Source organism: Topomyia yanbarensis, chromosome 2, assembly GCF_030247195.1.
Source record: "Topomyia yanbarensis strain Yona2022 chromosome 2, ASM3024719v1, whole genome shotgun sequence".
NCBI classification, from domain to species: domain Eukaryota; kingdom Metazoa; phylum Arthropoda; class Insecta; order Diptera; family Culicidae; genus Topomyia; species Topomyia yanbarensis.
Window position 1 is genome coordinate 118,503,967 of NC_080671.1, and position 26,099 is coordinate 118,530,065.

The 26,099-nt window shown below is 34.7% G+C and overlaps 2 protein-coding genes across 2 annotated transcripts in view; one reads left to right on the top strand and one right to left on the bottom strand.

Annotated features, from left to right (window-relative positions):
- LOC131679305 (uncharacterized) overlaps nt 1-26,099 on the top strand; it is a 615,352-nt gene that overhangs the window by 180,349 nt on the left and 408,904 nt on the right. The gene's annotated exons all lie outside the window — the stretch shown is intronic.
- LOC131679306 (uncharacterized) overlaps nt 1-26,099 on the bottom strand; it is a 172,644-nt gene that overhangs the window by 50,551 nt on the left and 95,994 nt on the right. The window contains exons 9-10 of the mRNA XM_058960014.1: nt 14,828-15,087; nt 3,532-3,621 (exon numbers count right to left, since the gene is read on the bottom strand). Coding sequence (XP_058815997.1) covers nt 3,532-3,621; nt 14,828-15,087 — 350 coding nt within the window. The remainder of the gene's footprint in view (nt 1-3,531; nt 3,622-14,827; nt 15,088-26,099) is intronic.

A 26,099-nucleotide genomic window follows, 5' to 3' on the forward strand; every position in this document is an offset into this window, starting at 1 on the left:
TTTTGTATCGGAACAATCTTTGACTTAATGCAACAGGCATTAAGAGCTGTCGAACAGTGGTGTCGACAAATTAAACTATCAGTTAACCCAAGCAAAACTTCAATGGTTCTTTTCACGAAGAAGCGAATAACAACCGGGTTTCGTCCCTTGCAGTTCTTTGATTCTGAGCTACTGTGTGCGGATCAAGTCAAATACGTTGGAGTGATATTGGATTCCAAACTGAATTGGTCTGCTCACATTGAGTTCAGAGTCAAGAAAGCGTGCATGGGGCAGTGCAGACGAACTTTTGGAAAGACCTGGGGTCTCAAACCTAAATACATCTATTGGATTTACACGACAATTGTACGTCCAATACTGTCATACGGATGCCTTGTGTGGTGGCAGAGGGGAGAGGTGGTGACAGTCCAGTTAAAGCTAAACCATCTGCAAAGAATGGCGCTCATGGCGTTGACTGGTGCTTTCACCACGACTCCGACTGCTGCTCTTGAGGCACTTCTAAATATCAAACCATTACACATACACTTAAAACAAGAAGCACTATCATGTGCATACAGACTGCAGGTTACTGGGCTTTGGAACAGTAATCACGTTGATCTTGCTACCAGTCATACACGATTGTGGTCACAAATGGTTACATGGGGTGAAGATATTCTTGCTCCCAGCGATACTACACTCACTTGTGGTTTTGCTTACAGGACATTCCATGTGAAGATTCCCTCTCGAGAGGAGTGGTTGTCTGGCTTTATGGAAAAACAACAACAAACGCAAGTGGTTTGTTACACTGACGGTTCTCTGATGGAGGGACGTGCTGGTGCTGGTGTCTACTGTCGTGAAATGAGATTGGAACAATCTCATTCACTAGGTAGATACTGTACTGTATTCCAAGCAGAAATCTTTGCGATTATGTGCGGGGTGCAATCGGCCCTTCAACTGAGTTTGTCCGGCAGAGTTATAAACTTCTGCTCCGATAGTCAGGCTGCAATCAAGGCCCTTAGCTCAGACAAATCCCGGTCCAAGCTAGTGATCGCGTGCCGAACCCAAATCGAAGAACTAAGCATTGTCAACACTATCTACCTTGTCTGGGTGCCCGGACATTGCGGTATTACTGGAAATGAATGGGCTGACGAATTGGCCAGGGCAGGTTCAGCGATTGACTTCGTTGGTCCTGAGCCCGCGCTGCCAATTTCGACAAGTTGGATACGGGAAAAAATACGGTCCTGGGCTTCGTCCGAGAACCGCAATTATTGGAGAAATCTACAAACGTGTCGCCAAACAAAGGCGTTTCTAGAACAACCATGCCCAGTGGTTTCAAAAAATCTCTTACATTTTTCGAAGCTCCACTGCGGCATGCTGACCAGGGCTTTAACCGGCCACTGCAAACTCAATCATCACATGGCAACTATTCAGCGCGCTGAGTCTTTTTCATGTGATCTTTGTGAATCCGACTACGGAACCGCATATCATCTGATATGCAACTGTCCAGCGGTAGCGCAATTGCGATTTCGAGTCTTCGACCGTCCTTATATAGACGAAACCATGTTTGGACAACTGAAACTCAGAGACATACTAAAGTTTCTTATCCAATGTGGTAAAGAGCTTTAGGCTTATTCGCAGGCAAGTTGAACTACTTGTGAGTTTAACTTACCTGTTGTTTATTTTTGTTTTGTGCTGTTATTTTTCCCACCCTTCCAATTCTACTTCCCCACACGTCCTTGTCCTTTCCTTCCGCTCAGGAAATGATGAAAACACACGGCAAGGCACAAATCCCCGACTATGTACGGGGAACGTGCCATTTGAGCCAATATATTCTGATTCCTGATAGGCCGCCCTGAAAAGAAGGGTACGCCGGGCAAACAAGAACCCGAGTAGTGGACTAACCCCTACTTACAAGTTGAGCCATGTTAGTAGACTTGAGCATAACTGCCTGAGCTCGACCCCTGCCAACAGAAGACAAAAGACTAGCCTGTAGGATGTTAAGTCAGTTTTTAATAACTCTGCCAGTTCTAGTTTTCCGTGAGTACTAGGCTCAAAATTTTCATAACTTTCCTTCAACTATTTAAAAGATATAAGAACTCATAATACCAAAAATTGATTTTTTGAAATCAACTTTGCGATATTTAAAAAAAAAAATTCTCGACTATGCGTCGAATTTTGACCTTATTTGTGGTTGAAAAAAGTTATCTTTTGTTTGCCCCAAAGAGTGATATTGGTATTCGAAAGGACCGTACTTTAAGCGAAAAAGCGCTTATAACTTTTCAAGGATAATAGTTAGATATGTATGGTAGAGTTTGTAAAGTTGGTAGACAGAGTTTGATGTCTTCAGCAAACGTTTCTAAAACTTGTCGCTCTTCAACTTCACTAAAGGTTGTATGTCTCTATCTGGAATGATTAGAGTTAAATTTTTGATCTTGGTAAAATTAGAACTGTCGTTTTAACAAAAAGAAGGGGCTCACAAACTCTGAAAACTTTTTCAAAAACATAATAAGGCTAAGAGCCGATTTCTTCACCCTTGCTTAGCGCTTAAGCCAGGTTTAAACGTACTGTGGACCTAGTTTGATAGTTAAGCGAGGGTTAAAAAATTTGACCCCAAGTGCTTTAGTTTTTAAACCGGGTTTTTAGGTCTCAAAATTCCTGCTAAATTTGTATTCTGGACCACTGTGCGCTAGGGTGAGACAAAAATTAGATTCCTGCTCCGACCAACTTTTTGGGTTACATTTGGGTCCTAAAACAATCGTGCAAATTCTTAGCTCGATCGGTGAAACTATATTTTTGCGCCCATGGTTTAAAGTTTACATGTGAATTCGCATGGGAAAATTGATTTTCATAAAATAATTCCACCAGGAGTCTCCCATTACCTCCTAAAAATAAATCGATATGGGTTTTTAGTAAGAAATTGACCAGTGAAACAATGCACTGTTCGTGGGCGCAAAAATATAGTTTCACCAATCGAGCTTAGAATTAATACAGTTATTCTAGGACCCAAATTGGAATCCAGAAAGTTGCTCGGACAAAATTTAATTTTTTTCATATAACCGTGTCTCAGTCTACCGAACACGATGACCGTAAAACTCGTAGTTATTACTCCGTGATCGACCCGAATCGACGAATGCCGTGTGGGAGTAGTTATTCATCCTCAATGTGCACGTTTCGAGAGTTCTATACGTGGAAATGCCAATTATAAATAATAACATTCACTAAATGCGCTAAAGCATTGTCATCAAAATAATCATGCAACAAACATCTGGAGACAACTAACTACTCACACGTCCTCAGAAGGAAACACGGCTTCGGAAGGAAACACGTGAATCCTGCATAATTGATTGAAAGCGAAAGCGGACTTGCTTCAGCCTAAGCCACTATCAAACATGCTACACGGCGAACGGAAGCTTCGAATTTATCTACAAAGCCACTGAACCAGCGACTCCGGCGCAACGATACGATCCCAACCCGCTTGGGTGCCTTAGACCACTTATAGTTCATTATTCATTCATGTTTTCCAATCCAATAGCGAAATATTCTGGGTATACTCACGTCGACATTATATCCGCCTCGTCAGTTCGCTTTCTCCTAATGGTTGTCCGGTTAGCCGTCCGAGCGGTTCGAATATCCGTTTCCCAGAACCTGCAAAAGAAAACGGGACAGAAAATGATGGTTTAAAAAGTGCACACACATGAGGTATTTTTTTCTTCGCCCAAGACTATCCGTATTCAACCCGCGCGCACCCTAGGGTAGCTTGTTTGTATGACATCCGGGAACGCTAGGGAAAAGAATTCCGAATCAATGCACAAAGAGAAACCATCAACAGGTAGTTTTCAATCCGTTGCATGGCCTTTCTCCTACTGATTCGATCGGGGGAAAATCAGCCCGGTAGTCATCGTCGGAGGGCGAAAAAGGTAAAACGAATATGGCACAGTGACTGTTGGTGGGATGAAGGAAAACAGCTTCATATTGAAATGTTATTTCAATAAATCGATTCCCCAACTGTAAGCACAATGAAAGGAAAGAAGCGCACGGATATCAGTCGAACTGGGTTGGCGAAAAGCTGGTCGGCTATTTTGTATTGCGTCTTATGCATCGGAAACTAGGATGGCACTCGAGAAATACTTGTATGGTTTCAACACCTAATGGGGGAATATAGATATGTGCTCAAGACTTGATAGCAACTGAACAGGCCAGTAAATGGTACTCTGTACTGTACATACATCTGGCTTCCCGACGAGTGGCCTCTTTGGTATCATATTGGATCATATAGATATTTCAACAGCTCTTCTGGTGATCGAAGCCAGTTGCCGAGTAGAAATATGTTTTATTGCAAAAGTTGCTTTCCATCTAAACTAAACTAATCTCCACATATTTAAATATGAACGAAATTTACAATCACAGAACTACCAAAGCACATTCTGCTGTTGCTATCAATAAATTTTGATATGCATATGATTTTTCTTGAAACCAGTTTAATTAACATGTTTTGTATCATCCGATGATTTATTTTATTTACGGAAGAAGATCAACATTTAGGAAATTTAACTTTTTGTTTCTCTTTTTATTATTTCGTTCCGTGCCAAGAATTGAAGAATCAGTTCCAGCACCATTCCATTCCGTGCCTTGTATAGTTTTGTGTGACAAACGGATGACTAAAGTTTTCCAATTTGCGGCAGTCACAGCCTTTTTGTAATTCAGCAAAGCCAAGATGAAATCTTGCGGGAATGAGGTTTCTGTTCGGTAGGAAACAAATGGGAGACATATTTTAGAATTTTGAAATCACTCCCTATCCCCAGCTCCGGTCGCCTTGAAATTTGTATCCATCAGCTTTTGGCCTGTAGGAAGAACTTGCCTTCAATTTTACGGTACACCAGCTAAAGGCTGCTAAATTAGTCACGGCATCGGTAAGACGGCGGCGCGGTGGCACGACGACGTTGCTAGGGACCTGAAGGCAGTAGATGATGTAGGCTATAATTTGCTGCGAAGTTGGTGAAATGAGTTGTTGCGTAAATTACGGCCAGAAGGTAATGTCTTAGAGGGTGACAATGCTTTAAGTGTGAAGCAGTAGGTGTGCGAATTGTAGTGAACAATTTTGCTGTGGTTTGTAGACTTCGCAACGAGAAACGTCTGGGTTCGAAATTGTGCTTCAGATAGAATGCGGAAGGAAAGTTTTTAAAAAAAGAAAGATATTTAAATCGCTGAAACTCTGAAGAGTTTGATGAGACCTGGAGAGCTTTGCTTAGATGTGCAACGCATGTATCTCGCACTACACACATTTGAAAACATCGATGTACCACAATTTCACTTGCATAAACGAACCTGATTTAATGTGAATGTAATGTAAGCGTATGCATTGCGAAAAGGGAAAAAAATCCTTACTAATGGACCCCTCACTCTATGCTTTTGTACCCACTCGGGCGTAAAGTGTTTCGCCGCCCCTGGAGCTTTGTCTTATATATCAATCATTTCAGCTCGACGATTTAAGACAATGTCCGCATGAATATAATTGATATACTCGCGTTTCTCTAAAATTGCCGAACCAACCTTAATAAAACTAGTCTCAAATGAAAGCAACATCCTATAGACAAGACGCTACTAATTTGATTTAGATTCTGATGAATAGTTTTGAAGATACAAATAATTGTACCAGATATAGTTCAGTTATCAGTGAGATGACACATGTCTTACACATATTACTGTTTGCTCATTTATTAGTTTGCAGAAACCAGGTGAAGTACGCACCCAACTAAAAACGGGGTGAACACAGTTTCGAGTCCGAATAAAAACTGGAATAAAATTAAAAAATATTAAAAAGCAATAAAATAAATGAAATTACTGAAAATCAGGGTTGAGTCACTTTTTAACCTTCCTCTGTATCTTTTGTTTGTATTCGAATAATTTGACGTATTATCTAAAAGTTTGGACAGTCATAAGAAACTTATAATGAAGGCGATTTACTGCGTTTCACATAAATAACATGAACGAAATGCATTTTAAAAATAAAACAAAATTAATGCACTGTAATGATCGAAACAACTAAAATACACAATATGAAAAAATATAATACACAACATAATAATAATAAATGGAAAAGATGAAATAAATAAAATGACAAACAGAAACAAAATTAATACAAGTAATAAATAAAACAGAATTAAGTTTGTAATGAATAAAATAAAACAAACATAATGTGAAGAAATTATTACAGTGATCGACTTGTTAAATGAAATGTATAAAAAAAATGAAATTCAAAATATGTCAAAAACGAAATGAGTAAAGCCAAAAACACATAATAAAAAACAAAAGAAATAAAATAGTCGAAATAAATGAAACAAACAAAATGAATGCAAGAAAATAAGTGAAAATTTTATTAAAAAAATGAAATGCATAAAATCAATCACATGAATAAAATACATAAAAAGAATGAAATGAAGACTGAAGAAAATGAAATGAATAAAATGCATGAATTCAATTAACCGAACACAATGAATGTATGGAGTCAAATAAATGAACTTGATAAAATAATTAAAACTGTACATTTGATAAACAGAAATAAAGTAGATCCAATGAATAAAGCGAATAAACTGAAAAAAATCCGAGTTAACTTAGCTAGCAGTAATATGAGACATTTCTTAAACATATCACTGCTGTATCAGTTATAAGTTTGCAGAACTCGTGCGAAGTAAGCAATAGTAGGATGAATATTGTCTCAAGTCCTGCATGAATAAAACCTTGAATAAACTGAGTAAGTTATAGAAGATCCAAAGAATAGCTTATATACAAACATAAACAAATATAAAGAAGCAAATGCAAAAAAAAAATAAAAAAGTTATCGATTGAACAATATAAGTAGCAAAATTGATATAAAATCAATTTCAAAAAATAAATTAATTAATTAAAAAAATAATGCACATGAAAAGAATAAATAAAAATATTAAGGAGAATAAAACGACTTTTGGATGGTATCCACCGGGGAAAATAGTTTGAAATGGTGAGTTAAGCGAAAGAAATTGTGTGAAAAAATTCCCCCAGAGGTAGGATTCGAACCTGCAACCCTTGGGATTCCAACCCAACGGCCAAACCCGTATACTCTCCCTGCGATATGACGCCTCTTTTTTCGCCTAGCGTATTATACTAAGCGTTAAGAAGCAAAAAGGTAAAAGCGGCCGAGTAATTGAGGGAAGAGAAAGTAAACGAAGAGAGACTTTCATTTGCACTTACGTCTTTTTCACATGTTGGTCTAGAATTATTTGTTTAATTCGAAAGCCGGGTTCGCTCCCATCATACCTCTGTTAACTGTGCAAGGGACCAGAAATGGCCAGGCTTCATTAACTCAGTCAGCCACTCATTCTTTCTGGAACGTAATCATATCCCTGGGAAAGTGTTTATGCATTCGGCCGAAGTCCCAAGGGTTGTAGGTTCGAATTCTGCGTCTGGGGGGGGGGGGGGGGGAGATTTTATCACACAATTGCTTTCGCTTAACTCACAATTTCAATCGGTCTGCCCCGTCGGATACCATCAAAAAGGTTTAAATAAGCATTTGTGTCAAAAACCAACAAAAATGAATTATTTGAAGACTAAAACGAATAAATTGAAAAAATGCAGAAAATGCAATTAAGAAAATTAATAAAATAATAAAGTTAATAAAAAATAAAGAGAATAAAATTAATAGAATCAACAAAATAATAAAATTAACGAAAGTAAAAAAATAAATAGATCTGTTAAATTTAACGAAATTCGCCAGATTTGGAAATCAGAACAATTAATAAAATTAATATAATGAGTAAAATTAATAAAATAATTAAATGAATAATACGTATAAAAAACAATTTTATGATCTTAATAAATAAAACGAATAAAATAAATCAAATAAAAATAATAATAAAATGAATCAAAGAAATAAAAGAGAACAAAAAAAATTAACAAAATGTACAAAATTTGATAAAATGAATAAATCAATAAATAAAATGAATAAATAGATAAAATAAAGCGAATAAAATGAATACAGAGCAAACACTTTTTTTTCGGCCCCTTGGTGAGTTTTATGCTAATAAAAAGGGGGCATTGACAAAATCGGGACACATATTTTTCCTTTTGATAATGAACCGAAGCTTTTAAAATATTCTTCTTTTGCCCCTAGCTTTAACCTTTTCTAATTACTAAGTTTAAATTTCCCTTAAAAATTTAATTTTTTATTTTTGCATATTTCGGATTTCTAAGATATGAAAAATAACGAAGACTGCTGTCGCTTCTCGTTTGTATTGGGGAAGGAAAGAGATATCAGTCTTCTTAACTGTTATGTGTCCAACAAAAAACACCTTTAACAGGCCAGCGTGGGTACCCGGGTACCCACAAATTGAAATGCTCATAACTGTGGCTTCCTTTATCCGATTTGGACACTTTTAGATTTTTTGGATTCAGGATTCAGTCCACTTTTAGATTTGTAAAATTGAACCGGATGAATGGATCTGGTGCTTGGTAATCCGGATTTTTCGGAGTAATGTTCCAGTACTAGGGTATGATTTGTAAATTTTAATAATGTCCTAGCAATATGAGTATCAAAACTCTTCAAATTGTCTCGGAAGTATGTTATTTGTTGTTACGGGACCTTATGGCAATTTAAAAAATGGAATTGGAATGGAATGGCCACCCACGGCCCCACGGGAACCTGCTCCGGAATGTCCGTTCCTGTGTCAAATCACCAAATGGTTCCGAAACCACGAGATACAGTCTACTGATGCAATTCCAAAAATTTTGATACCCATATTGCTAGTATTCCATTGAAGTTCACAAATAGTATCCCAGTACTGGAACCTGCTTCCGGAAATCCGGATTCCCGGGAACCGAATGAAGTAAACCGATCTATTTTGACCAAGTCCAAAAGCGAATGAGTTTCTGAATCCAAAACACCTAAAAGCATCAAAATCGGTTGGAAATTACCTTAGTTATTGGCATTTCAGTTTTGTCTGTCTGTTACGTAGTAAAAAAATTCAGGAGCCCCTCCTAACTTCTCCCCTTACTATATCAACAATATTATTGACCCAAAAGCTTGACTTAGTGAAGTTCTAAGATGTCACAAAGTGTCAATTTCCAGCTATGGATAAAACATAGACATTTCATTAATTGAAACCTTAAAAGGTACCCGGGTACCGCGTCGGACACATAACGGTTAATATGTAGTCTTCGATAATATGTTCAAGAAAGAATCTACTCGAATTCCACTTGGTTCGTCTGCTAGAACCCATCAAACTACCAACTATCAATTTTCATATGAGGCTGACAAAATCGGGTCAAGAAGCTGATAAAATCGGGGCAGACAAAATCAGGGGCTGATAAAATCAGGTTTTCACTGTAACATGAGAAAAAATAACGAGTTGAATAAAATGAATCAAATTTTTAAGAATAATTAAATTAACAAATTATTGAAATTAGTCAAATTTAAAGAAATAGACTAAATAACAAAATTAGTAAAATTACTAAGATTAATCAAGTAATAAGATTAATAAAATTTATACAAGTAATAGAATTAATGAAATTATTTAAATTTCTGATATTAGTAAAATTAATCGAATAAATGAAAGTAATAAGAATAATTAAATAAAAACGAAAAAAATATTTTAATTTATAAAACAATAAAACAAATGAAATTCATAAAATAATTAAGCTGAATAAAATGCATAAAACTAATATATAGAATAAGATGACTATAATGACTAAAACGAATAAAATGAACAAAGCGAGTAAGATTAATAAAACAAATAAAATGAATACAAAGAATACAACAAATGAAATATATAAATTCAATAGCAGGAACAAAATATTAACAAATATTAGGAAAATTGAAACAATAAAATCAATAAAATCAATATAGTTTGCCAAAATTATTTTTGTATTCGAATAGATTTGACAAAATTAGTTAAAATAATAAAAGTAAAATTTATAAACCTAATAAAATTAAAAAAAAATTAACAAAAATAATAGAATTAATAAAATCCTTAAATTATTGAAATGAAAATATTTTAAATCAAATAAATTTATTAAGGGCAGTCAACGAATAAATGTATTTAACTAATTGACTCAACTGAATGAATGAATTAAATTAATCAACTGAATTAAAAGAATTAAACGAATTAAATAAATTAAATGAATTAAATGACTTAAGTGAATTAAACGAATTAAATTATGTAAATGATGTAAATGAAATAAATGAATTAAATACATTGAACGAATTGAATGAATTAAATGAATTAAATTAACTAAATTATTGAAATGAATTGAACAAATTAAATTAAATTAAGTAATTAAATGTATTAATTTAAATAAATTAATTGAATAAATAAAATGAATTAAATGATTGGATAAGCCAAATGAACCAAAACAATCAAATAAACTAAATCTACTAAAAAAACTAAATGAACTGAACGAACCAAATCAATTAAATAAAGTAAACAAATTAATTGAAATAAATTAATTAAAAGTATTACATGAATTGAATTTAAATGAATAAAATGAATATAACTAATTAAACTCATTAAATAAATTGAATGAATTAAACAAATTAAATGGATTAAATGGATCAAATGGATTAAATGGATTAAATGGATCAAATGGATCAAATGGATCAAATGGATCAAATGGATCAAATGGATCAAATGGATCAAACGGATCAAACGGATCAAATGAATCAAATGGATCAAATCGATCAAATGGATCAAATGGATTAAATGGATTAAATGAATTAAATGCATTAAATGGATTAAATGGATTGAATGGATTAAATGGATTAAATGGATTAAATGGATTAAATGGATTAAATACATTAAATAATTAAATGGATTAAATGGATTAAATGGATTGAATGGATTAAATGGATTAAATGGATTTAATGGATTAAATGGATTGAATGGATTAAATGAATTGAATTAATTAAATTAATTAAATTAGTTAAATGAATCAAATGAATTAAATGAATTAAATGAATTAAATGAATTAAATGAATTAATGAATTAATGAATTAATGAATGAATTAATTAAATGAATTAAATTAATTAAACTAAATGAATTGAATATTTTTTAATAATTAAATGAATTAAAGGAATTAAATGAACTAAGTGAACTAAATGAACCAGATGAATTAAAGGAATTAATAGAAATAAATGAAAAAAAATAAAAGTATTAAATGAATTAAATGAATTAAATTACTTAAATGAATCTAATAAATTAAATAAATTAAATAAATTAAATAAATTAAATAAATTAAATAAATTAAACAAATAAAACAAATTAAATGAATTAACTGAACTAAGTGAAATAATCGAACCAAGTGAACTAAGTGTAAGTGGACTAAGTGAACAAAGTGAACCAAATAAACTATATGAATTATTTGTATTGAAACAATTCAATGAGTTAAATAAATAAAATGGATTAAGAGAGGGATTTAGCAAGCAAAATAAGCATTTTTTTCTGGAGAATTTATTTCAGATCTTTGGGTGAAGCAAATTGTTTTGTGTACTGCTTCTATGTAAAACATTCCTATCCCCTATGTTAAGTTTTTAAGTTTTTGAGAGAATTTTTCAATTAAGGGAGTTTTTATTCAAATATAAATTGCTATCTTTCACGAAAAAATCCGCTCTTTTATGAGTAAAAGCCCCCTTAATCGAAAAATTGTCTCTAAAAATTCAACGTAGGGATTAGTTATTTTTTACAGAAAATGTGTATGCAAAATTTGAAATCGATCGGCTAAGTAATTTTTGAATGGTAGTTAATATCGCAAATCGTGCTTTTTCCAGAGACGTTCTACAAAAGTTTCATCACCGAGATGCTTGTAGATATTTTTGCATGAAAAAATTACAGAATGTTATTAATATAATACAATAAAATACACAAAAGTTTTGGTAAATTCGCTTCACCCAAAGTTCTAAAAAAGTCGCAAAAAGTGTTTTTTTACTTGTTGAAACCCTTAACCCCCCCCCCCCTTAAATGAATTAAATGAATTAAATTAATTAAATGAATTAAATGAATTAAATGAATTAAATAAATTAAATAAATTAAATGAATTAAATGAATTAAATGAATTAAATGAATTAAATGAATTAAATGAATTAAATGAATTAAATTAATTAAATTAATTAAATGAATTAAATGAATTAAATAAATTAAATGAATTAAATGAATTAAATGAATTAAATGAATTAAATGAATTAAATGAATTAAATGAATTAAATGAATTAAATGAATTAAATGAATTAAATGAATTAAATGAATTAAATTAACTAAATGAATCAAATGAATTAAATAAATACAAAAAAAATTTGAATTAAATTAATTACATGAATTAAGTGAAAAAAATGAGCTTAACCTATTAAATCAAAATTTTTAAAAATGAACTAAACGAATAGAACAAGTGAATTAAATAAATTTAATGAGTACATTATATTAATGAGAGAGACAAAACCATACAATGTTTATTATCTCCGTCATCCTTGAACGGCTAGTGACATCCTATAGCTCGTTCAACAGGCATTTTTATAACCTTTTTAATTATATTCGCATAATTTTACGAATATATTATTTCTACATTATACTTTTAAAAATCGTAGTGAATTGACAAAATCATCCAATTCACAGAAACAAAACTCTTTGAAGGGAAAGTTGTTAATTGATTGTTATAATCAGCGGTAGTTATCGAAAAGAAGCCAAGGTTGCAGTAATTCATGGCCCAAAAAGTTTCTGTCGAACAGATTTCAAGACAGTTTGGTAAGTTGGTTATGTCTTTAGCCTCAAATCCACCGAATCAGCTAAATCAGGTCAAAACATGCTAAATCAGGTCTTTGGTCATGCTCGCTCAAGAACGGCAAAAGCCCCTTTTTTGGAAGCACTCAGTTTTGTAAATCTCACCGTTCATGGTGACTTTGGTCACGAATGGTTCGCTACATTAGCCACAAGTGCATATGGCCTGCCAAATCACATACTTCGAGGCGAATTCCGATAGTTTCTTCCGTTTGAAAAGGTCATCCACAGTAAATTTGTCCTGTCCCAGCAACTGCTTAAAATCTGCTCTGATGTAGGTCTCATCATCAATGACGCTGCAGCAGTATTTCGTTAGCAGCGACTTTGCAAAAGATAAAGTTTTAGGACCAAGTCCCGCGTCGAAATGTTTGGATTGCGTTTGAAATGAGCTATTAGTGCTTTGTCGGTTTTTACTCGTTTTCCCAGTTTTCGCCGAGCTCCTGTATTCTGGTCCACTAACATCCATTCCTGGAACTTTTGGAGCACCTTGGAGACGGTTGAATGATGTTTATCCATCAGTGTTCCCAAGGCACGATACGATAACCCAGGATTTTGCATGTAGATGAACAAAATAATTTCGCGAACGGTTTCCTGAATTTCTTTCATCGGGAATTTTACTGACAACTGTCATTTCTGTCAAGCACGGAAATAGCTAAGCAAGTTTGAAAGTGTCGCAATGAATATCGTCTTGACCTTTAACCTAAAACAAAGTAATAGCGTTATCACTTCAAACCTTTCTTTTGAAACTTGTTTAATAGAGATAAAAACACACATTCTTGCATTTTCCCAATTCGTCGAGCTAAAGCGATTGCTGCATGAGACACAACCATCCCAGACTCGGAAGAAGCTGTCAACATTTGAGCAAATCTTATACATTTCTTTTATAAGAATTGCAAAAATATTACCCTGTATAAAGAACAAGCTTGGAGGAAAACGTGTCTTCACTTTAACATTGCAAGTCCAACTGATTTGATGAACTAGGAGAACCCTTTCCACCGAATACGGTAAATTTATATATTCTTTGTTTTTTTCCTTTCTTAAGGATTAAGTAAATTAAGTAAATAATTGTTAAACAGTTTGCGACGAAGTTGACAAGCAATTGTTGATACTGGTGGAAATTAGTCTCTTTTTTTCAACAATGCGCAAAAAACAACTACCTATTAAAAATAGTTAGGCTGATATCAGTCACCAAACGCATTTGATTGATAAATTTCATTATTTTAAAAGTGTACACCTCAAGCAAAAAAATTATAAACACTCTACTACTGACAGGTTGTCAGTGGAAAATAGTTTTAAGGATTTAAATCTTTTTATGGGATCCCTGGTATTAAATTAGGCAGACAAACTAATCCACGCCAAGTTACAAGCTACACGAACCAGTACATTAAACCAGGTCATTGATGTCATGTGATGTGTCGTTATTGTCGTCAACTGAACCAACGATAGCCGTATGTTCGAGTGCTTTCGATTGAAACATCCGCGTCCATTGTTACGAAGCGAATAATAAATCTGAAAACAGCTTTTAACTGTGACAATTTAGAGTTTTCTGCAAACATGACAAAAAATATTCGCTTCGATTTTACAGCCCACGGCCGAAGAGTATAATCCGGACAATTATTTTTTTTTTCAGCATCCGGTGGAGCAACCGTAGTAATAAACCTGACTGGCCGGAATCTCGTTTATGGATGACTTTTTCCAACTCGCTGATAACGAGCATCTATTCATTGTGCAGTTCAGTTTAATCGCTGATCGAACAAAGAGTTTTTTGTGATTGTTTGAGTTTCAGTTTACGTAGTCCATCATTCCATTCTCCCAGGGAGTGTAATTCACTAAATTTTGAGTATAATGTATTGTGTTTTTAACTTGACAGATAACAGGATAATTGCAAATTAATTTCACAACCATTTCGCAGCCACAACAAAAAAAATACAATGACTCTACTTAGTACTGTCTTTGTGTACCGGAAACGAATAAAGAGAACTCCTCATACCCCAGGCCTTTTCCCAGTATGACAATGTTCATATTATATGGGTATAACGAACAACTCGTCACTTACCTTCGCAAATCCGGGCTAGAGGTGTAGGGGGCGGCCACTTCCTTTATCTTCAGCACCATGATGGCGGTGATGAAGATGCAAATTACGTTGATCACCGTCAGCAGGCCGGATACGATACCGCTAATTAGGAATTCCGTCGGGATGTAATTGGTATAGAGAAACTCGTAGCTTGAATTTCCGGTGAAAGCTTCGCCCTTCAGATGCGGTATTTTGATGTCTTCGTAGATGAGCCAGATGCAGGCCAGTGCCCAAAATAGACCCTGTGCGAAAGACCAGCAACGAAAAAAAAGCAAACGTCAGTCGGAAGACGTGAAACATTATATTTATTATGCCATAAGCTAACATTTCACAGGCTCAGTAATCATCTCGTAACGATCATCGCCGTTTTATTTTCGTGGCATTTCCATCGTTGAGGCCAGTGGGACAGGGCCGTTGCAAAGATGGCGCGAGAGATTAAAATTTAAGCGAGCAGCTTTTATTTTTTAGAATCTGCTAGACTTTTACCCAGTGTCAGCTTCACAATTCAAATTAAACTTTACGATACTGTTAATCGAAACTCGAGAATGGCACCATAATAAACTGCTGTTGTCAGTAATCCTTAGAGTGGAGGTGGAACAATCAGCTGAGCATTTTCATTGCCATTAAAGTTAGGTCCTAAAACGTCCCGAGTCCTGATGAAATTTTGGGTGAAATTGAAAACAATAGGTTAACTTATGTTTTATTACCATACTTCACTCTTGGGGACAGTACCGTCTTTACGCATGGGTGCACTAGGCCTGGGCCAGGATTTTGCACTGAGGATTGGCGTAAAAAATAGAAAAGATACACTCGAATATTTGTAACTCTTCAGTGTGTTGCTTAAAATGTCAGAAATTTTAATTGAAAGTCGTTTAAAGTTTAATGTTAATACAGCGCAGTTCGGAGTCGCATCCCATGTGACTAACCGCTCAAACAGCATCTGACAACCATGCGGAATGATACTAGCTTGAGCTTGAGCTTGTGCGACCACCCCTGGCTGCTACTCCGTTATCGATCGGGACTAGCTGAAGTTCCACAGGGAATCAGTAGATAATTATGCTTGCGATTAGCGAAACATCTTTCAATGTGCAACTCCTGGTAATCCTAAAGTGTTTCTAATCAATACCGGCGCCGACCAGGCCCGAACGTAGATCGCGGAAGGAAAGGGAAGGAATTGTTAGTCCGATACTTGCTTTTGTTAGAGGCTGTATATATACTACTGCGCACTCCACAAGTATCACGGGAGGAGGATATTTTTGTTAGTAGAGTATAGAAGTTGGATATACTTCTTCTTTACCGACGCCAGAGAAGTGATTCCACTACCTGGACTAGATATCGATCCACCAATTTTCATGGACCGGGGACCAACGGCTTTACTTCCCTTCCGAAGGAAGACGTGACCACAGATTTTTTCACCTCAGAAAAATCTCAACGACCTCGGCTGGAATTGAACCCAAGCCAACTGGAATGAGTGGCGGTCACGCTTACCACTCAACCACCGGCGCCGTCCTGACAACCATGCGGAATGATACTAGCGGTAAAAAACGCATCCCAGCATCGTCAGGATGGCATTTTACCAAACGTCACATAAACATTTCGGTTCTATAGCTTCAATTTATTTTGAATCAATAACGTGTTTTGGGCTACAAGTATACAAAGTTCAGAAGGGACCGAACCGTAGCGACAACAAATCTGTATCTGGCAAGCGTTCTGCGGATATGGAAAATGATTCAGGCTTCCATCATTTTATTGCATTACACCGATGTAGCACCAAGAAAAAACGAAAACATCAACAAATCAAGTTTATTAGTTAACCCTGGCGCTGTACATAAAATGTGAGCAGGTAGATTGTTAGTATTTAAAATGTAACATTTAGTTCGTTTTCTTCGCCTTCACAAGCCAGTCATAATACACAACTGTACAAAACGACTATTGAATTATTTAACATAAAAATTCTACATCATCAAAAATGCGTTCAAAAAGGGAAAATATTACAAAGAACCGTTATTTCTATTCCTAAAGCGAGAATGAAACATCAATGAATCTCAAGGTGACAAGATTCGGAGAATTGTGGAGAAGTGTGGTGAAATTGCATGTCGACTCTGACCAGTTGCATCACATCAGGAATGCTGTACTGCTCACAATCAAGACGTTCTGAACAAATATAAACGGGACAATTTTATTGCGTACTATTGTAACTCCCGTAGTCAAAAAACTAGTTGATTTTATTGAACATTTGGATTTATTGTTTGCATTTATGAACATAATGTCTATATCGCGATCAAGATTGCTGTTATACGCTGATCAGAAGAATTCTAAAAGTTAAACCCAACTTAACATGCACGGTGAAACGGTACACTCGACTACTACTCCATGTCAAATCGATTTCCAATTTCAGTTAGCTCAGTTCGAAGCAAAGCAAATAATTTCTTATTTGGAGATTATTTAGCATTAGAGCTATGAGAAAAAAACTCCGAAAACAAACAACGACAACACAAAGGAATAACCAGTGCATTAAATTTTTCAGTTCGTTCTACGGAAATTATATGGCTTTGACAACATTCATATTTATTTAGCACATCAGTTGCTTTTAAACTGACGTTCAGTTCATGACCGTTTATTCACCACCGCATTCAAATGAGTCGCTGTTCATGTTCAACTTCCTTCGTTTGACCAGGTCAAATGAAAAGATACCGCTTTCAAGTGACCCAGTGCGAACACCAGTTGAATGAGATATAGTTATCGTGCAATGTTCAAGGCGATAAACAATGAAAATTGATGATTAAAGCCATTTTGTAGTCCAAGATGATGCAAATATGGATATCATTTCAAAGAGGCTGGTAAGCAGATGATGGAAATTGATGATGGAGGCCATTTTGAAATCCGAAATAACGGTCGCCGGTTACCACAAAACAGTGAAAACCATCATCAATATGGGTACTATTTGAAACGGGCTGATCAGCAGATACTGAAAATCGATGGTTGAGGCCATTTTGGGATGCAGGAATGCGGTTGGCGGTAACCACAAAAAATAGAAATCAACTACTAATATGGGTGTTATTTGTAAAGTAGTGGTAAGCAAATGATTGAGGCCATTTTGAAAGACGGCTCCCGGTTATCACAGAACGGTAAAAACCGTAAAAACCACTATCAATTCTAAGACAATATGTGACAATCAACTTCTTATTTTTCCTTCGACGTTCCTATTTTCCCACAATTCACCCGTGCCGAAATATTCCGAACAGTGCCGTGCCAAAATCTTCCGAACAGTGTTGCTACTTTTATTAATGAAAATAAATTCTTGTTGCTTTAGTTTATGTCTGAAATATTTGGTATCTTGAATCCATTATATTGTTTTTATGTCATGGTTTAATGCAGCCATTTTTTTAAATTTTTAGCTTACGGATGGATTGCTTTTTTATTACAGTTATAGTCAATCAACCGCATGTACGGCAAATGTATGGTCAATTCTTCTTCTACTTTACAGCACCAATTTCCGTTCAATTTGATCATTTTCATTCATTTGACGATAATTATATTACAAAGTGCTACAAAATAAAAATAATTGAATGTATTTTTCACACATTCATGCCCATGTTGTTTGTGGACAACAACGTTTTACACAGCTATAACTTTTGATTGGGGCAAGATTTGCTCACAAAAACAAGTAAGGCTAATGAATGTGACTATTGCCTTTCATTTGAGTAATAACAGTTACAAGGATCAGCTCTAGAATCGAAGTTATTGCAATTAGTCTGACTCGATTCCGATGGAGCAGTGCTGCCAGAGACAGTTTACGTTGAAAATGGAAAATGATTTTTTCATATAGCTTCGTTATGGTGCAACATTATTGAAAACTGATAAAACTTATCAATTTAGACTGTCTTTGGCTACGTTTTCCATGCAATTAGACTATTGTAAATATTCTTGGAAAATCGTATTGAGCATTGAAAGGTAAACATTGAGCAGCTTATAGCACTGCAAGGGAAGCACCTATCTTTTTAACAATAGACTTTTCATGTTTCTTGATCTCACCGTGTTGAAGGAAAATAGTTTTGAAGCCCTATGTGGACTAGAAAAAAGTTGGGCATGATCGGGTTAAAGTGATATATTTTAGGTTGCAGGTCTGGTCAAATACAACACAAAACCATATTTGATCAATTCAATATACCCTCAAAATCTTGATTTATAGCAAAAAAAACGATTTTTCGAATCTTTCGGCTCTAAAAATTGTTTTACGCGGCTATTTTTCAACCGATTTTAAATTTCTTGAGTGTTTTGGAAAGAAGAAGAAGAAGAAATGACCTTTTAATAATATGCTATGTTATGTCCATTTGTTAAAAGTACTACGCGGTTTTAGGACAACAATATGAAAATTGTTATTATTTTGCTATTTTCTCATTATATAAATGAAAATTGCTCTGCATTTTTATTAGAAAGTGTCTTTGTTTTAATCAAAATTTAAGAAGAGCATTTAATTTCGCATCCAACGACCTATTTATGATCAAAATCCGTTTAAAATGACAGTTATTTATTTTGTTCTAAATTAGAAACTTTCTTGCATAAAATTTTAAGGAGATGGCCTCATATAAAATTTTCAAAAAAACGATATTTTTTGCTCGATTACGTATACATTCAAGAGTATGTGTGGGAACTTTGAACATGAAATTGGATAAAATAACGGAAGATATAATTATAGCATCTTATAGTGCGAGACAATACCACACTAACCCCTCAAGAGTTAATGCGAGTAGGTTTCTAATTTGGAAAAAATTAATAACTCAGCCATTTTTCAACCGATTTTAATTTATATTTTTAATGAAAAAATTGCAAAATAATGGTGACTTTCATATTGTTGTTCCAAAACCGCAAAGTACTTTTAACAAAAGAACATAACATAGCATACCTTTGGAAAGAAAATTTCTTCCTATTTTCAAAACAATCAACAAATTTAAAATCGGTTGAAAAATGATCACGCAAAAATTTCTTTAGTTCCGAAAGTTTCGAAAAATCTTTTTTTTTTTGCTATATATCAAGATTTTGAGGGTATACAACATTTTTCATACATTCTTTTGTGTTGCATTTGATGAGATCTACAACCTATACCAGGTCTCTTGAACAGTACAAAATCACTGTAGCACCGTGTTATTTGCTAAAGATCATCACTGTATTTTCCTATAAATATGGCAACACTGCCAAACATCACTTCCCTATCCCAGCAGCAACATTTTCTATGGAACAAAAACGACCCCCTATCGTGCTTTAGTATAAATATAGACGTTATTTTAAAGGGGCAAGTCAGCAGATGATGAAAATTGATGATTAAGGCCATTTTGGAACCCAAGATAGCGGTTTTCGGTGAACACAAAAAAGGGGAAACCATCATCAATCTGAGTGTCATTTGAAAGGGGCTGATCAGCAAATGATGATGGAATGTGATATTTGAAGCTATTTTGAAATCCAAGATACTGGTTTTCGTTCACAACAAAATAGTGAAAACCATCATCAATATGGGTGTCATTTGAAAGGAGCTGGGCAGCTGATGACGGAGATTAATGATTGAGGCCATTTGGTAATCCAAGATGGCGGCATCTGTTTACCACTAAACAGTGAAAACCAACATCAATATGGGTATATTCCTTGTTTTGACGTGAGCCTTTGTTTTTTTTCCTTTTTCAAGGATTTTTATGAACGTGTCCACTGGATAACAGGCAGAGAAAAATGATCGGAACGGTGAGAATGAAGAAACGCTGAAAATTCACCTTTTTTATTGGAAACACTGAGAAAAGATATGTTCTCAAGCAGGAATCGAACCTGCTATCTCTCAGTCTCTAGTTGGGTGCGTTAACTAATCCGCCATCGAGGAACTGTGATGATGTCATCAGATATTCCCAACAGCATCGTGATCACCGCCACAGCCTCCAATACCTCCTAATTGACCCATCGACCCCTAATATCTCCTATAATCAGATCATCACCTCTCCCTCTCATCGATCGGGTCAAATCTCTCTCGATGGGTCAATTAGGAGGTATTGGAGGCTGTGGCGGTGATCACGAAACTGATACTCATTCTCGAGAAATGATGGCAAACTATGACATTTTCAGGCATATTTCTACAAAAAACCTTCTCCTCAACTTCTTTTCAAATGATAATGTGCTACAATATGGTAACCAAAAGCTGTACCTTTGTGTTTTCAAATAACAAACTTCCGTCAACTACATCACCCGATTTCAAATTACACCCTTTTTAATGAAGGCTCTAGAGATTTGCGGGAACCGAAAATCGCTAATTTGAACTTCAATTGCCAACCCCCTCCTTATAAGTCTACTCAAGCTCCTTTCATGTGACACCCATATTACTATCACTTTTCTAATAGCATTCACATTTAATTTGGTTGTCACTGTTTTGGGAGGCTGGAAACCGTCACCTTGGTTTTCAAAATGGCGCCAATCATCAATTTTCATCACCTACTGACTACTGCCTTTCATGTACTGCGAATATCTGTATACTCCTTTCTATATTTTCTCATCAGTATGACTATTAGAATGTATGATACTTAACTATACTTAATCCTCTAAAATTGCAATGCTCGTTCATATATCAACGTTTCGAAACTATAATCGCGATGTTAACAAGTTTAGATTAAACATATAAAAACCGTATAAATAATAATAATCTAGAAAAAGGAAATGTTGCGCTTTGTTTACGAAAGCCATCTCATACTCATCATGAAATACAAAGATTTTCTTCTGGTTAAGACAACGTTCAAAGGGTGAACGGTAAACCCGCCCTGCTTCAGCATTCCTCCTTGGCCAAACCACTCTTCATTCTCAAACGTCATGCGACTATGAAGGTCAGCTTACTGCTACGTTACGCTATTAAGGAAATTTCCAATAGCCATAACAATATGTTTCTTTTTGGAAATCTTTGAAACACGAATCTGCTTTACCATTTTAATCGCTAGTAACTCAACCTTAGGCTGTCCGGGATTTTGCATGGTCGCATCTCTTGCCAATAAATTTTCCGATCAACTAAGATCATCCTGCGTGTATAATGCCACCTGTGGTGGAATCTATGACCATATATTTTCTCTCTATTTGGATTTCACGTACAATGGAAAGTATAAAAGCTAGAGCTTGCGTGTCTTCAGCAAATTTGTCTAAAATGTATTGCTCTACAACTTCGTTCAAGCTATATTTCGTACCGTTAAAAAGTTCAATTTTAAAATAATGCTAAAATTAGAACCACCCTAATTTCTGTTCAAACAAAAAGAAAGGTCTTGCAAAGTACAACAACTTTGCTAAACATATTGTAAGGCTAACACATTTAATTTTAGCAAAAAGTTAAAATTTCTGCTAAATTCACATTCTGAACCACTGTGCAATGGACTTTCTAAAAAAAAACCGAAATCGAGAACATCGTTATGATGCGAAGTGGAGTGAGTCGTTTGCCTCGTACATCGAATATTCCGTACCGATAGGTGTTTCAAAAAGTAGAGTCCAGTAAATAAATATAACTCAAGTTGTAATGATCGAATTGGAATTTTGGGAAATTAATAATTAAGCTACACAATATCAAGATCAAAATTAATAATAAAATAATATAGTTTTAAAACGTTAAATAATTTTTTTTTGTCTTGTATTATCTCGTCAAACAAATAAAACATCTTAGATTCTCTAGGCATTCTGGGGGCAGTTGAAAATATTTAGTTAAATTCTTCGAATACATATATAAATATACTCATGTTTCTGCACTCCATATTCCCCAAAACCTGATAATTATCATTCAATACACAACTAATAGTAACGTTTTCTAATAAAAATACTAATATTGATAACTACAGTTTGACAAAAAAAAATTCTGACGAGCAATCGATCATCAATATTGTTTAATTTATAGATAAATAACGAGCTACCCCACAACCACAATATTTCCAAATAGGCAAAAACTTGTTCGAAATTGTTTTGACCATCAAAAATCGATTTTTAAGCTATAGTGTCTTCTGCATAGTTTGTTTATAAAATATTTCCCATGTTTTAGAATTACTAGTTTGGTCATTAATCCGCCTAAACCTGAATAGCAAATTTTTGTGAGGTCATTTATGAAAACAAAGAAAAACTGTATTTAGCAAAATGATAAGGAATATAATAAGAAACAACTTTGCTGAAGAGACTATGTATATATCAGGTTTTGATAGACATTTGTGAAGTTTTCTATGAAACACCCCAGAAAATCACTTTTTTGCAAAATAACTTTTCTTGGAGATTTTTATATCAGGGAAAGAAATAAACTTGCATAATAAAAATTGTGTATTTTCTAATGCCGGACAAAATCTCAGAATATTTTGAAATTCTGTAAAATCTCCAAGAAAAGTTATTTTGATAAAAGTGATTTTCAGGGGAGTACCATAGAAAAATTCACAAATATTTATTATAACTAACAGATAGATACATAGTCTTTTTAGCAAAGTTATTTCTAGTTATATTTTCTACAAATCTGCAGATACAGTTTTTTTTTTATTTTCATAAATGACCAAAAAAAATTGCTTCTCAGCTTTAGGGGGATTAATAACCAAACTAGTAATTCTTTAAAATTCGAAATATTTTATAAACAAACTTTCTAGCTCAAAAATCGTTTTTTTGTGATCAAAAGAATTTTGATTGCGTTTGAGCCTGATTGGAAATACTGTGCACCCTACGCATTCTTCTATATACTAAAAAATCAGTTCATTATTTTCAAAATCAAGTTTGAATGAATACAATGCGCATTCATAACCATATAATCGCGAGATAAATACACACTTTTACCAATTTTTTTTGTATTATTGGCCTATGGGGGACCACTGTGGAGTGGTCTAAAGACGTCCCTGCATGGTGATTGTACCGACCTCTATCTGAGGAACCATCGGTCGAAAGTATTTGACAGATTATAGTAAATTGCCAAAATTATAACCAACATCGAGTATTTAGTTAAATTACATGATAGCAGTTCGACAGAAAACGTCAAATCTATCAGCGGAACGGTTCCCTTATGTCCCTTTAATTAATCTAACAACAATGGAGACAAATCGTCGACATCACACATTGTTCTCGAAATAGAATCCACCGATGACTAGCGCGAGAGAGAGAGAAAGAAAAAGAATAACAGCGAAACTCCCCAATGATCAAACCTCTAGTCAACCACACTGTCGAATGGAATCGCTATAATTGCTTTTCAACAAATCAATTTTCTGATGTGACAGTCGGATGTCGTCCGCGGGCCAGTTCGAAGAAGACCTCGACGTGACGCAACAGACAAGCCAATCCAATCCACCAGCAGCTCGGGAGTTCTACGTTCGAGTGGATCACAGAAACCGATGAAAATTAAATCAACCACACCCGCGTGTATATTTTGTCGTTCGCTAACTACGGGGGCGGCGGCGGTATCGTGCAGTAGGAATATCCAATAGCGAGGAAAATGCAACGTGATTGACACTAGTTCGGAACCTGTAGATATGCAAACATCCACACCCGTTCGGTTTGAGCTGGGGAAGGAAAAGCATCCACGGCCTAGCTGAAAGCCACGAGTCCATACTGCGGTCAACGCATGCGGAAAATGTTTTTTTTTGCTAAGCAGATGTGATTTAGAAAGTAGCGGTCTGATTTCGAGAATCGATGCAATCTATTACAAATGGTAACCGGACTCGGTTTTGGCATGATGCACGAGATCCAATTCAAGTGCGATCTATCTATCTACATTACATCGAACAAGTGTTTCGAACTCAGTTACTATTTGGATTGGATTTCGATTTGACAACGAGTTAGGACACGCATAATCGTACAGTGCCGCCAAATACATTTAAGGTTATCAAATAGCAATTTATTCTCCACCATACCCAACCCAGTTGGTTTTGTAACTTTCCCACAATGCACTTCTTCAAAACGTGCACTAAATAAAGTCGTTGCGTGTGAATTGGTGCCTCCCATTGCGGTAAGTTCCGCATCGTACTAGCTCTTTTAACCCGGATTATTTTTAAACTGGATGAAAAGGTTTAGCAATGTTCAGCATCTATCATTTTAATGTTGATAATACTCTCATAAATACGCTCTCAATGATTCGAATAAATTGAAGTGAAAATGTTGTAAAAGCAATTATACAAGACAGAGCAATAAAACTAACAAAACGCGGCATTGGTTGCCATGGTTAAGGATGATGTAATGAATACTCAGGTATCCCGTACAAAAAACAGGTGTAATCGAATTTTAAATGCATTTTTTTAAAATATTCTTTATCGTCCTATATCTAGAAGGTGCTACACGCTCATTTCAAAATGCCACATCGAAGAGTTATATTGTAGGTTAGCAGAAGTCGAATCATATTGAAACAAACTGTCGAACGAAATTTTTTAATTGGATTCAGAGATGAAAATTGTATTCGTTCGTTAGTTTACCTATGGCTATCAAAATGAGTGAAGTTTAATTTGCTCACATTTTTTTCGTTATTTTAACATGAAGAAAAGAATATATAATCGCAATTTGTTCCCTTTTCTAGTTGTATCTTCTCTCAAAGAACACCATAAGCAAGTGGAAGTTTATTTATATTTTTACTGCTTTCGAAAGAGTTCAAAACTAAGATTGAATAAAAAATTGTAAATGAAGCCGTGCCATTTAGCCTAAGTAACACTTTTAAATATGACGGCAAACAAACTGTTACAAATATTATCATTTTGATCGTTATTTAAATGTTATCGAATCTTGTTTGTATTGTTTCGTAATTTATAATTTTCTAGCATATCTTGAACGATTTGCATTTCCGCTGTAGTACAAATTTTCGTTTATTTCTTTATGATAGAATAGATATGCACAGAGTATGAAAGAGCTGTGAAAGCTGAGACTAGACAGATGACTTGGCAAAATTACTCAAAAAGTTGAATACGGAAAAATCGCTTAAATCGTGTCCGAACTTAAGGGGGGTTATGTAAGGTATAATCGGCAAAAAATTGGATACTTTATTTTTGAGACATTTGCACAGTCGTTTTTCACAGCATTTCACAAGTAGTTAAGGGAGCTTTTATTTTTTGGTCGATTTTCGATTTTTTCGTACAACGTAAAACAACGATTAACATGTTATTGTAAAGTAATAATATTTATCAGTTTGCAAAAAGCTCTTGTAGTTGCCTGGGTAATGATGTGAAGAAGAAGAACTGTGCAAAATTCAAAACGATTGGTCCAAGAAATTTTGTCTGCATCCAGTATCAGGTTCATTTTGAAAATT